The following is a 13,706-nucleotide window of genomic DNA, read 5'->3' as shown; positions in this document are numbered from 1 at the left end:
GTGCTCCAGCCCTCTAATCATCCTTGTGGCTCCTCTGAACCCTCTCCAACAGTTCCACATCCTTCTTGTATTGGGGGCCCCAGCTCTGGACACAGGACTCCAGATGGGGCCTCCCGAGGGCAGAGTAGAGAGGGACAATCCCCTCCCTGTCCCTGCTGCCACCCCTCTGCTGATGGAGCCCAGGATCCCATTAGCCCTACAAGCTGCAAGAGCCACTGCTGGCTCATGTGAAGCTTCTCATCCACCACAATCCCCAAGTTCTTCTCAGCAGGGCTCCTCCCCAGGAACTCTTCTCCCAGTCTGTATCTGTGTCTGGGATTCTTCTGTCCCAAGTGCAACACCTGACACTTGGCAGTGTTGAACCTCATTAGGTTCCCCCAGGCCCATCTTTCCAGCCTGTCAAGATCCCTCTGGATGGCTTCCTTTCCTTCTGGGGTGTCGACCACACCACTCAGCTTGGTGTCATCCGCATGTTAAAGATTACATGTGTGCCAGCAATCTGTTTCAGCTAATTGCAAAATTTCTCCTTTAACCTGGTCTTCAGGTTTCATAAAAACAATTTCTGGTAAATGAATTTCACTTTCAGAAATTAGTATTTTACCCATACACATTTATTCACACAGATTCAGTGGGAAATATTTCAGATTCATTTAGGCAAGCAGTTTTGAAGAAGTGTTCTAATTTTGGTTGCCTACAAATGCAGAGTTGAAAAATAATTAGCTATTGTATTGTACCTTGTCAGGGAAACTGTTGTGGTGATGAAAAATGTCTTTTAACTCCTTATTATCACTGCTGTTGGGTGGAATTTTTCATGATAGCGGATTCCTTTTCTATTAAACATCTTTCTTGGTGTTTGTATAGGCATAATGTTAACAGGGAAGTTTGTGTGAGGTGGTTCTGACAAAAAGGTTAGCACTTGGAGAAGGCAAGAAAATTAAAGGTATTTGTATACAATAAGATCATGAAATACAGCAAAACTCATGTTACTGTTTCTATTGAGTGAAAGAGCCCATTCCTCTCAACGACCTTATCGCCGCCTACAACTACCTGAAGGGGGGTTGTAGAGAGGTGGGCGATGGTCTCTTCAGCCAGGGGACAGGAGATGGGACAAGGGGAAATGGCATGAAGCTGTGCCAGGGCAGGGACAGATTGGACATTAGAAACAAATGTTTTCCTGACAGAGTTGTCAGGGCCTGGAACAGGCTGCCCAGGGAGGGGGTTGAGTCACCTTCCCTGGGTGTGTTCAGAAAAAGGGTAGATGAGGTACTTAGGGATCTGGTTTAGCTCAGGATGGGAATGGTTGGACTTGATGATCTCCAAAGGTCTTTTCCAACCTTGTGATTCTGTGATGATATTCCTTCTGATTAGGGTATGTTCACCAGTACTCAAAAATCTGTAATTTATATCTGGTCATTCATGATTAAGCATAACCTTTCCTAATTTACAGGTTCCTAAGATAGGAAATGATCCCGTTCCATTGACTGTAGAAGGACCATGGGGTGAACAGTTCATACATATACATCATATTTTTAGTGATGAGTTTGATCCTGCCAGCAGCGGCTTTGAGTTATGTAGACAGGAACATGTTTGAAGATTAAGTAGGAAATATTTGAAGCAACATTCTGATTAGTCATGAAATCTATCTACCTTTTTAGAAAAGCTTTGTAGGTGATTTTACTGAATTTAGAAACAAATAAGGACTTTGAAATTACACATTAGAGCAGAATGAGATATCAATAATACATGAATTCATTTATACTTTCCTTATATCTAACTTACAAGGCATTTTTTTTGAGCAATACATATATCTGAAAGCATTCTTAAGTTGCTTGAAGGTATTTGGGTTGCAAGATTGTCCTTTAATTGATTTACAGTGTAAATGGCTTTAATTGTATTTTATTGTATGCAGCTTTTGCCTTGTAAATGAGTACTTATCCTGGTTTCAGAATTGGAGAATGATTTTTCCTATGAAAGAAAATCTAGCTTTTTCTATATTTTATACCCCAGTTAAAGCATGTTTCTTGGCAGAGGGGAAAAAACCATAGAATTAGGTATTTGCTACCACAAATATTCAGCACACAGTAGAAAGTAGAAATAGGCAGTGTTCCTTATCACAGAATCACAGAATCACAAGGTTGGAAGGGACCTTTGAAGATCATCAAGTCCAACCGTTCCCATCCTGAGCTAAACCAGATCCCTAAGTACCTCATCTACCCTTTTTCTGAACACATCCAGGGATGGTGACTCAACCCCCTCCCTGGGCAGCCTGTTCCAGCCCTGACAACTCTGTCAGGAAAACATTTGTTTCTAATGTCCAATCTGTCCCTGCCCTGGCACAGCTTCATGCCATTGCCCCTTGTCCCATCTCCTGTCCCCTGGCTGAAGAGACCATCGTCCACCTCTCTACAGCCTCCCTTCAGGTAGCTGTAGGTGGGGAGAAGGTCTCCCCTCAGCCTCCTCTTCTCCAGGCTCAACACCCCCAGCTCCCTCAGCTGCTCCTCAGAGGATTTGTCCTCCAGCCCCTTCCCCAGCCTGGTTGCCCTTCTCTGCACTCGCTCCAGGACCTCAATGTCCTTCTGATGGTGAGGGGCCCAGAACTGGACCCAGCACTCGAGGTGTGGCCTCACCAGTGCCAATTTTTTATCATAGGTGGAGGACTGGTTACTGGTAAGAAATCAAATCAGAAGATGTCTCAAAACCACATGCATTTACAGTAACAGATAGTTTAGTGCACGGGATGAAACTTTAGGATCTTGTATTTTTTTGTGCATGTATCACTGTCTATCTGCAGCACCTTGAATGGGAAGACATGCAGAGCAAAACTGACATAGGCATGACCACAGCAACAGAATATTTGAAAATGCTTAAACCTCCATGAAACACCCTATTTCCCTTTCATTTCTGAAATCTGTATGGTAGTTACCCTTTTAAGCATGTTACAAGTCGGAGCTGCCACTGATTCCTCAGTAGGGCTGGCTGAATTGCAGTGTACCTCAATGCCACTAGGCAGGATGGTGCCATCTCCCTTTTGCTGCAGAGAGTGGAACTTAGTTCTGCAGGCAGAAGATTACTGGTTTTAATTGAAGGCATGAATGCAACTGAAAAGAAAAATCTTATTAGCTGCATTAAGAATTAGCAACATGGAACAAATCAGTCTCTAACATTAAAACCTAAAATCAGTACTGCATTTAGGGTAATGATCTAGTGATTGGCCCCTGGGCATTGCTAGTGAAGCTAATGTTTTTAAGCCATGGTAAAAAGTACCAGCCTAAGGCTTACAGTAAAGTGGCTTACCAACCACCACAGACATCCTTGATCCTCCCTCCTTGCTTATCTGCAGGATACAGCTGTTGCTGAAACCAAGTTAAGTGTTCTCATCTTTGAGAAACAGATTGGCAGGGATACAGAAAAACCCCCAAAAAATCTATCCCCTACACACAGACCTAAAAAATAAAGAAGAAAAAAAAGGCAAAAGAGCAGAGAGAGCCCAAAAAGAACTCATGAAGGCCATACAGTCAACTTCTGAGTAGCTGACAAGTCAGCCTTTTTGATCTTCTGGTAATTTAGATAACTTTTCACAGTCTTCTCTAGAAACACGTTAAATTTGTTCATTTTATGACACATTTATTGCAGATTAGTTCTTCTCTGCTGCTTTCTCACCATTGTAAAATCTAATGAACACAGAAGCTAATGGAACATTTTGGAACTGGAACACCACAGAGCTGCAGACTGGAGGCGTTAGGATTCTGCGTGTTGGCATCCCTTAGTTACCTCATGCTTACATTTTATACATTTGACAACAGGAAGAACCGAGCTCACAATAAATTGGAGTTTCCCCTAGTTGTAACCAGTTCCTACTGCTCATTGGTACTGCCATGTAATCTCAGGAACTTTCATAGAATCATAGAATCTTAGAATCGTAGGGGTTGGAAGGGAGCTGGAGAGATCATGGGGTCCAACCCCCCTGCCAAAGCAGCTCCCCAGCTCATATTGCACAGACAGGTGTCCAGACGGGGCTGGAATCTCTCCAGAGATGGAGACTCCACCACCTCCCTGGGCAGCCTGTCCCAGGGCTCTGGCACCCTCACTGGGGAAAAGTTCTTCCCCATGTTGGTGTGGAACTTCCTGTGCTCCAACTTGCAGCCATTGCCCCTTGTCCTGTCCCCACAGACCACTGAAAAGGGGCTGGCTGATTCCCCCTGCATCCCCTGCTTCAGATAATTATAAACTTTAATTAGGTCCCCCCTTAGTCTTCTCTTCTCAAGGCTGAAGAGTGCCAGCTCACTCAGCCTTGAGGAGATGTTCCAGGCCCCTAATCATCTTCGTGGCCCTTCTTTGGACTCTCTCCAGGAGATCCCTGTCCTTTTTATCCCAGGGAGCCCAGAACTGGACACAATACTCCAGATGGGGCCTGACCAGGGCACAGTAGAGGGGGAGGATCACCTCCTTTGACCTAACTTTGGCTTCCTCATCTCGTCCTTACGGTGTCTCAGTGATGTAAAATCACAGCCTTGGGATATTTCCTCTTTTCCCCTCACTGTTGCTATTCTTAATGTCCATTAAAAGCTTCAGACCTCTGTGGTAATAATCCATGCTCTAAAGGGACTGTAGTGGTACATTGTTACTCTCTCTGACAGTAGCCTGTACTTCAACTCTGTAGTTCTGTCTGTAGTTATACAATAGAAATCTTATTGCAAGATGTTTTGGCTGGGAAAACAGTCTTACTTCTCTGGTATTCTGAGTTGGAAAGCAATAAAACCTATGAGCAGACTTTAAAGTTGACCTTCTTTTGCTTCGTGTTGCCATGGCTATCATTATTTTGTTCCTTTAATCTTAGTCAGTCGATGGTGAGAGGAAGGGCTGGGGCTTCGTGGTACATCTCTTTCCTCACTGAACATACTATAGAAACACCTGGCGTTTCTTCTGGGCTGAGCATGCCCACATGAATGAGAATGGCAGGATAGCTCTCTCCTCTCAGGAGTTCAGATCTATTTCTGGTGTGGTTCTGGCATCAAAGAAAAGCAGCAGAAAAAAATGCTTTGCTATTTTACGACTTACTGAGGCCCTGATGTGTAGTTCCCATAATACTGTTGATGAGGAGAAAATATGTATATCTTTACCACTATAGATTCTGTGTAGAAAATATGGGTTTAAAACCCAAGCATTTTTCTTTAGTTTGCCCTTCCTCTTTATCTACACATAGTTTTCCTACTGCACGAGGCAGATAGATGTCTTAGAGGAGACAAGCAGTGGCTGTGTGCTTACTGAGTGGGCTCTTTGCCTGCAGTGAAATTTAATTTTCCAAGCTAAAGGTGACAACAGAGTCACGTACATAAACTCTTCATGGGAGCTGAGACCTATTTGCAACAAGCAGCACGGTTACACTCTGTGACTGGAAATCCTATTAGACTCCATAGCTGGTATTGCCACAGCCTTTGATGGCATGAGTTGCCTGACCTTGATGTGTGCAGCGCTGAAGGTTTGCCCATATGCTGGCTGTCCTGTAGCCCATGTCATTTATGAATAAGCTTGTAAACCTGTAGGAAACATGGCACTTGAAAAAATTTCCCTTAGGGTTCCCAGTGGCGTTTGAGCAGAAAGAATGTTCATTTGAACCACATTTGAACCACAACCCTTCGTGAATGCTTCATGACCTGCAAATTATCTTTGAGAAGAAAAAGAAAGTTGTGCCAAAGATGTTCCTAACTGAGCTCAAAAGTGTTTCTACAAATAGTAAAGCAGGGAAAGAGAGACAATTTCTGTGGCACAGAATAAAGAGGAGAGATTCCAATGTTATCAGCCTTCAGGGCTGGATAAACAAGAGTGGAGCCAGTAGAGACAGAGTGTTAGACCTCTACTCAGCACATGCTGGAACACTGTGTCCAGTTTCAAGTCCCCCAGTTCAGTGAAGACATCATGAGGAGTTAGAGGAGGACTATCATGATGGTAGGGGGCTGGAGTACTTGCTCTGTGAAGAGAGGCTTACAGAACCGAGCTTTTTCAGCCTGGGAAAGAAATGACCTACCAGCAACTCCCAGTGCCAATAGGGCAGCATCTCTTCTCCACCAAGAAGATGGAGTCAGGCTCCTCACAGTGATGGATGATAGGAGGATGAGAGATCATAGCTATAAATTGAAACAAGAGGTTCAGACTGGATACAAAGAGAAGATACTTTCACTGTGGAGGCAGTCAGGTGCTGGAACAGCTTTGCCCAGGGAGGCCGTGCATCCGTGGGGATATTCCAGAAACAAATGGACAAAGCCCTGAGAATAGAGCTTTGAATAGTTGAGGTTGGAAGGCAGTTGGCCTTTGCTGTTAAGTTCATCCATACGTTCCTTGCCCATGTGAGACAAGTCCCAGATGAAGAAGAATAACCCTTTAATAACCATTTTATTCCAATTCCTGAACATGTTGTGTGAAAATTATATATAAGGACTGTCTGGAGTGTTGTCCCAGACAGCATTGCACCAGAAGGATAGAAAGATAACCTGGAAGTGCATTTAATTGCCTCTTCTTTCTTTTTGTACCACTTTCTGTCTGGTCCTTTCTCTTACTGTGAGGGCAACTACAAATGCAAAACCTTACATCTAACCTCATTCCAACTCTGGGTGCTTAGAAGGTATTCAAAGAACCTCAATGAGTATTAGTATTTGTAATAAGCTGTGAATTAAGGTTTAGTGTGTAGTATGACTTGCAAGAGAGAGATGCAGATCCTTGTTCTCTTCACATGCTGGAAACAGAGGAAAGCTTTTTACATAGTAAGGTATGTTATGGAAAGTAGCTGGCTGTTTTCTTCATGGACTTTCAGGTGTTTCTGCTAAGCAAATGACCACAGGCTTAATTGTTTTGGCTTGACAGGGTCATTCTACTTTAGTCTTTGTTTATTGACAGTCAGAATATTCAGTTTCCTTCTCAACTGATTCCTGTGAATGAGGCTCACAGTGGGATTACATCTTAGTTCTGTGTTATCCAACTTTTCTGTTAGGAGTTTGAACATTTAAAATCTTCATTTACAAGAAAGGTGAAGGACCTGTTTGCATTCAACGTGGATAGGTGGTTTCTGGAGCAGCAGTTTATGATGGTACAGTGTAAGGTTCCTGCTGTACTTCCCTAGTGGAATCTAACTGAGACCTTTCATCTGATCCCTGCTGTTTTCAGTTGATGATTTCCTCTTACAACAGAGTAAACTCATCGTTCAGGATAAGATGAGAACAGTCATCAATGAGTCACATAAAATGTCAACAGAAAGAGATTAGCTGCTCTTGGGCATTAGGAAGGTGGGAGAATTTGGGAAGAAAAGCTTCTTTGGGAAAAACCAAGGTATTTCTCTTGTCCCCTCTGCTCTGGGGTGTGCTGGATGTTCCCCCAGTACCACATCAGTTCTTGCTTCCTTCAACAGCTTGATGAAAGACAAACAGGGCAGCCAAGAGAAATACACTTCATGACATCATTCTCTGGTGGATATGTTTAAGTTAATTAATTATGTGCAGTTTTGTTTCTTTGTTCTCTAATCTGTCTAAACTATGTTACAGGCTCCACTGATCATCTGGGAAGACTAAATAATGTGCAGGCTTGTACATGGTATTTTCTGACTTAGGGAGAAAAATAAAAATCTTGTTTATTTCTCTTAGCCTGTGTTGAGGAACCTTAACCCCAGGAAGAAAATGGGGAACAGGTCTGATACAGAACTAAATGTTTATTGGTGTATTTTTTTAAATAAGTGCAGTGTACTGACATCCTCAGGTGAAAACAGTGTAAACATCACTGCAGACTTCTAATTGTGTATTGGCTAAGAAGTGGAAATCCTTTTGGGTTGGGTTGTTTTTTTTTTTTCCTCCCTGACTGTATAATATGCCTGATGATTAATTTAGTACCCATTATGAGTGCAAGACATGAGCATTTTGCACACAAAGTTCTTTCATCCTCAGGCCAAGAACCATTTTGCAGGCGTAATGCAAGAAAGCCTACAGAGCTGTGTGGGTGTATCTAAACTCTAACCTCAACATCTTGCAGTGTTCTCAAGTGGGAGGGTAATTTCGCCTCTTCATTGATTTTACTGATGCCTCTTATGAGCAAGTAGTGCCATTTCCCTCAACCTGTGATGAATTGCATGTGCTATACAATGTGGGCTGTTGCTCACCAGAGGATTAAGCAGGAGCAACAAACCTGCTTCACTTTCTTCAAACCTTTCATGGGTGACAGACACCTTGCGTCACCTTCCACAGTCTTAACATTTGGATATGTAAAAGCAGCCTTCCAGTTCTTCTAGGGGAGACTGATAAGCTTGACAAAAATGCTTACATGGCATTTGGATCACTGAAATAAAACCCCCAAACCAAACAAACCCACGGCTCTACTCGTGCTGAGATCTTCAAATGCAAATAAATCTGATGTGTAGCATCAGCTCTGTTAAACTCGGCTGTCCTAAGTACCTGCAGTAACCATGGCATCTAAAGCTCTGGATTGCTGCAGCAGTTCTTTGTCTGGGATGTGGTACATTTTAATGGAGCCATTTCCACAGATTTTATATTTGCCCATAAAAACTCCTCAAGATGAATGAAAACAAGCGTGGGCTAAGTGTTTGTGCTTTTCAGTGCTCTTTCTGTTGCAGAATCTTGCTGGCTTTTCTTAATTGCTAACTTAGGCAGTTTCTTTGTCTTTCAGAATGTCGGGTGGTGAAATCCACTTCCTATACCAAAATAGCTTCGACTTCACGTAGGAGCACCACCAAGAGCCCGGGCCCATCCCGACGCAGCAAGTCTCCTGCTTCAACCAGCTCAGGTAAAGCAAGCAAGAAATCTTCCTTAACAACAGCAACCAATCTTTCAATGCAGTTGAAACACAACTATATGGTGGAAAGCTGTTGTATGTGGGAAACAGTCGATAGTAAAAATTCACTTGTTTACTTGGTTATGTCTGAGGTGAAGCATCTTCCCACTAGAAAGTAATTCTCCAGCGTTTTATAAATCATACTCTGGCACTGCCACAGTTTGCCTGACTTTATTTTCCATGTGTGGTTTTGCTGCCAAGACCTAAGAACTGTGATTGTCCCTCTCTGCTCTGCCCTCGGGAGGCCCCAGCTGGAGTCCTGTGTCCAGAGCTGGGGCCCCCAACACAAGAAGGATGTGGAACTGTTGGAGAGGGTTCAGAGGAGCCACAAGGATGATTAGAGGGCTGGAGCAGCTCCCCTACAAAGAGAGGCTGAGGGAACTGGGCTTGTTCAGCCTGGAGAAGAGAAGGCTCTGGGGGGACCTCACTGCAGCCTTCCAGTCCCTGAAGGGAGATAAGCAGGAGGGGATTCGACTTTTTAAAAGAGCAGATAATGGCAGGACAAGGGGGAATAGACTAAAGCTAAAGGAGGGAAGGTTTAGATTAGATCTTAGGGGGAAGTTCTTTACAGAGAGAGTGGTGAGGGGCTGGAAGGGGCTGCCCAGAGAGGGGGTGGATTCCCCATCCCTGGGGGTGTTCAAGGCCAGGTTAGATGGGGCCCTGGGCAGCCTTGTGTAGCTCCAGGCCTGGAGGTTGGTGTCCCTGCCTGTGGCAGGGGGGTTGGAGCTCTATGATCCTTGGGGTCCCTTCCAACCCAGACCATTCTATGATTCTATGATTCAGACAACTGCCTAAAAGAGGTGTTCTTTGTACTAGGAACTGAATAAGTACAATGCAGGAAGTAGTTGAAGTAACTGAGTGTAGGGTCTGTGTTTGCCAGAGGATGGTTTCACAGTCTTTTTGTGTGGTTTACTTTGTTCCTGAGGGGGTGAAGAGGCAGCAGTGAGGAAAGGACAGGCTAAAGAAAACGAGGATAGTGAGGAAAGGGGGGCAGGGCAGAGAAAGAATGCAATTACAGCTGTGAATGGAAGGTAGAAAGAGCTGAGGAAGAAATAAGTCAGAGTTAACCTCACAAGCCAATGGTACAGGCTGGAGAAGACATGGGGGAAAAACCTTCAAAAAGTTCTGTCTGTGGGACGGTGCTTTGGCTGCCTTTGCAGCTGCTCCCACTAAACAGCCTGTGAGTAGTTCCCCCCCTGCAGCTTTTTCCCAAACATAACCAATAAATAAACAAACAAAAAAGTGCATTAGACAATTTGCCAGCGTTGGTGTCTGAAAATATAAACACTGCTTGGTGTGGGCCAGATGAGCAGACCCCCCTGTTGCTTGTGAATATGGATTTAGCAAGAGACAAACTTCAGAGCTGTCTGAAAGCCACCTCGTTCTTTGTGCTGGAAGTCTTCTTCCAATACTGGGACCTGCATCCAGCACTGGGAGGTCTTTACAGGGAGGTGGTGGTCAGAATGGTCCAGGTGGTCCTAGCTGGTTTTGGAGAAGGGAGGCAGAGACTGGCTGGAACTGTATATTTTTACAGGAAGACTAAACTGAGAAAAAGAATCATCTTTGCTCAGGGAAGGAGGAAAGTTGGAGAGACACCATGAAAGGCAGAGGCAGGGCAGTGTGTGGGTAGCAGGGTTGGGAGGCAAAATGCCTCCCTGCTTTTTTCATCACTCCTCCCAGTCAAAGGGAAAGGATTTGAAAGGGTTCGTTGAGTCTGGCGAATCAACAGATGTTACAGAGCTGGAGCCACAGCCAGGAGTTCCACAGCTTAGATAACAGGGCTCACTTTGGGAAAACTGGTCTACTGGGGGCTGATGGGGTCCATCTGTCAGAGAACTGGAAGAGCATCTTTGGTCAAAGGCTTGCTAAGCTGGTAAAGAGGGCTTTAAACTAAATTGCCATGGGAGGAAACTTCAACCCATCCCACTCCTACCACATTGATACCAGTTCCAGCAATAGATTCCCAGAGCCTGGAGACAGATCACAGATCAACAGGAGAACACCTGAAGTGCAGCACAAAGGAACTCCAGCTGGTCAGTCAGCTCAATTTGGGGCCAACTGAAATGCCTCTGTGAAAACACATGTAGAGTGGGGAATAAACAAAAGGAAATGTGCCAATGCTGTGATCTTACTTGCATCAGAGAGGCATGGTTGGATGTCTCCTGTGACTGGAGTGTTGGAATGGAAGCTTACAGGCTCTGTAGGAAGGCAGTCAGGGGAAACAAGGATGGGGTGTCACCCCCTATATCAGTGACCAGCTGGAGTGCACAGAGTTCCATCTGGGGATGGGTAAGGAGCCCACTGGGAGCTTACGGGTCAGGATTAAAGGGAGGGCAGGGACAGGGGACATTATAGTGGGGATCTGCCACAGGCCACCCATCCAGGAAGACTGAGCAGATGAGGCCCTCTATAGATTGATAAGAGCAGGCCATGTTCACAAGCTCTGGTCCTTGTGGGGGACTTTAACCACCCCCATATCTGTTGGAGGGACAACTAAGCAGGGCACAAGCAATTCAGGAGGTTCCTTGAATGCACTGATAATAACTTCCTTCCCCAAGTGATAGATGAGCCAGCAAGGAGAGACCTCATGTGGGATCTTGTTTTTAATAACAAGGAGGGGCTGGTGGGGAATGTGAAGCTCAAGGGCAGCCTGGGCTGCAGTGACCATGAAATGGTGGAGTTCAGGGTCCTTAGGGCAGTGAGGAGGGCACACAGCAAGCTCACCACCCTGGACTTCAGGAGAGCAGACCTTGGCCTCTTCAGACATCTGCTTGGTAGAGTGCCATGGGACAAATCCCTGGAGGGAAGAGGGGCCCAAGACAGCTGGCTAGTATTCAAGGATCACCTCCTCCAAGCTCAGGAGTGATGCATCACAGCAAAGAGGAAGTCAGGAAAAAACCATCTATAGGCCTGCACAGATGAACAAGGAGCTCCTGGACAAACTCAGACACAAAAAGGAAGCCTACAGAGGGTAGAAGTGAGGGCAGGTAGCCTGAGAGGAATACAGAGAAATTGTCCAAGCAGGCAGGGATTAGGTTAGGAGAGGTAAAGTCCTGATGGAATTAAATCTGGCCAGGGATATCAAGGGCACCAAGAAAAGCTTCTACAGGCACCTTAGTGCTAAAAGGGAAGACTAGGGAAAAAGTGGGCCCTTCCTTCCTGGAAGGAAACAGGAGACCAGGTTATCCATGATATGGAGAAGGCTGAGGAACTCACTGACCTGGGGAACTGCAGACTGGTCAGTCTCACCTGTGTGTCTGGCAAGATCATGGAGCAGATCCTCCTGGAAATTATGTTCAGGCATATGGAAAATGAGAAGATTGGGGACATCCAAAATGGCTTCACTAAGGGCAAATCAAACCTGAAAATTTGTTCACCTTCTATGACAAGGTTACACTATTGGTGAATAAGGGAAAAGCAACTGACATCATCTGCCAGACTTGTGCAAAGCATTTCACCCTGTGCCACATGATATCTTTGACAGAATCACAGAATCACAAGGTTGGAAGAGACCTTTGAAGATCATCAAGTCCAACCATTCCCATCCTGAGCTAAACCAGATCCCTAAGTACCTCATCTCCCCTTTTTCTGGACACATCCAGGGAAGGTGACTCAACCCCCTCCCTGGGCAGCCTGTTCCAGCCCTGACAACTCTGTCAGGAAGACATTTGTTTCTAATGTCCAATCTGTCCCTGCCCTGGCACAGCTTCATGCCATTGCCCCTTGTCCCATCTCCTGTCCCCTGGCTGAAGAGACCATTGCCCACCTCTCTACAACCTCCCTTCAGGTAGCTGTAGGTGGGGAGAAGGTCTCCCCTCAGCCTCCTCTTCTCCAGATTTCTAAATTGGAGAGACATGGATTTGGCTGATGGATCACTCAGTGGATAAGGAATTGGCTGGATGAACTTACTCAAAGAGTTGTGGTCAACAGCTCAATATCAAACTGGAGATGAATGACGAGTGGCATTCCTTAGGGGTCAGTACTGGGTCTGGCATGGTTTAACATCTTTGTTGGAGAAATGGACAGTGGGATCAAGTGCACCCTCAGCAGCTTTGCTATTGACACATGAGAGGGAAGGGATGCCATCCAGAGGGACCATGACAGGCTTGAGAGGTGGACCCATGCAAACTGCATGACGTTCAACAAGGCCAAGTGCAAGGTCCTGTGCCCCAAGCACACCTACAGACTGGGCAGAGAATGGATTGAGAGCAGCCCTGAGGAGAAGGAAGTGGGGATGTTGGTTCATGAGAAGCTCAACATGAGCCATAAAAACCAACCATATCCTGGTCTTCATCTAAAGAAGTGTGACCAGCAGGTCAAGGGAGGTGATTCTCCCCCTCTACTCTGCTCTTGTGAGACTGGGGACCCCAGCTGGGGTACTGCATTCTGTTCTGGGGTCCCCAGTACAAGACATGGAGCTGTTGGAGTGAGTCCAGAGGAGGGCTACAAAGTTGATCAGAGAGCAAAGGCACCTGGACACAGGCTGAGAGAGTGGGACTCATTCATCCTGGAGAAGAGAAAGCTCTGGGGAGACCTTCTTACCTGAAAGGGGCCTATGGCAAAGCTGGAGAGGGACTGTTTACAAGGGCATGGAGAGACAGGACAAGGGGTAATGGTTTCAAACTGAAAGAGGGGAGATTTAGATTAGATATAAGGAAGAAATTGATTACTATGAGGGTGATGAGACACGGGAACAGGTTTCCCAGAGAAGCTGTGGCTGCCCCCTCCCTGGCAGTGTTCAGGGCCAGGTTGGATGGGGCTTTGGACAACCTGGTGTAGTGGAGGGTGTCCCTGCTTACTACAGGGGTGTTGGAACTCAGTGATCTTTCATGTCCCTTCCAACCAGAAGCTTTCTGTGATTCTGTGCTTCCTACACA

General features: G+C 45.5%; 1 protein-coding gene across 2 annotated transcripts in view; it reads left to right on the top strand.

Annotated features, from left to right (window-relative positions):
• DCLK1 (doublecortin like kinase 1) overlaps positions 1–13,706 on the top strand; it is a gene marked incomplete at both ends in the record, with an annotated part of 284,395 nt that overhangs the window by 193,164 nt on the left and 77,525 nt on the right. For both annotated transcript variants that reach the window (XM_084278249.1, XM_084278250.1), the window contains one exon: positions 8,665–8,781. In XM_084278249.1, coding sequence (XP_084134375.1) covers positions 8,665–8,781 — 117 coding nt within the window. The remainder of the gene's footprint in view (positions 1–8,664; positions 8,782–13,706) is intronic.

Source organism: Gallinula chloropus, assembly GCF_964237585.1.
Source record: "Gallinula chloropus genome assembly, chromosome: 1".
NCBI lineage: Eukaryota > Metazoa > Chordata > Aves > Gruiformes > Rallidae > Gallinula > Gallinula chloropus.
Note: the sequence above shows the minus strand (reverse complement) of the source record. Positions and strands in the feature narration are given on the sequence as shown.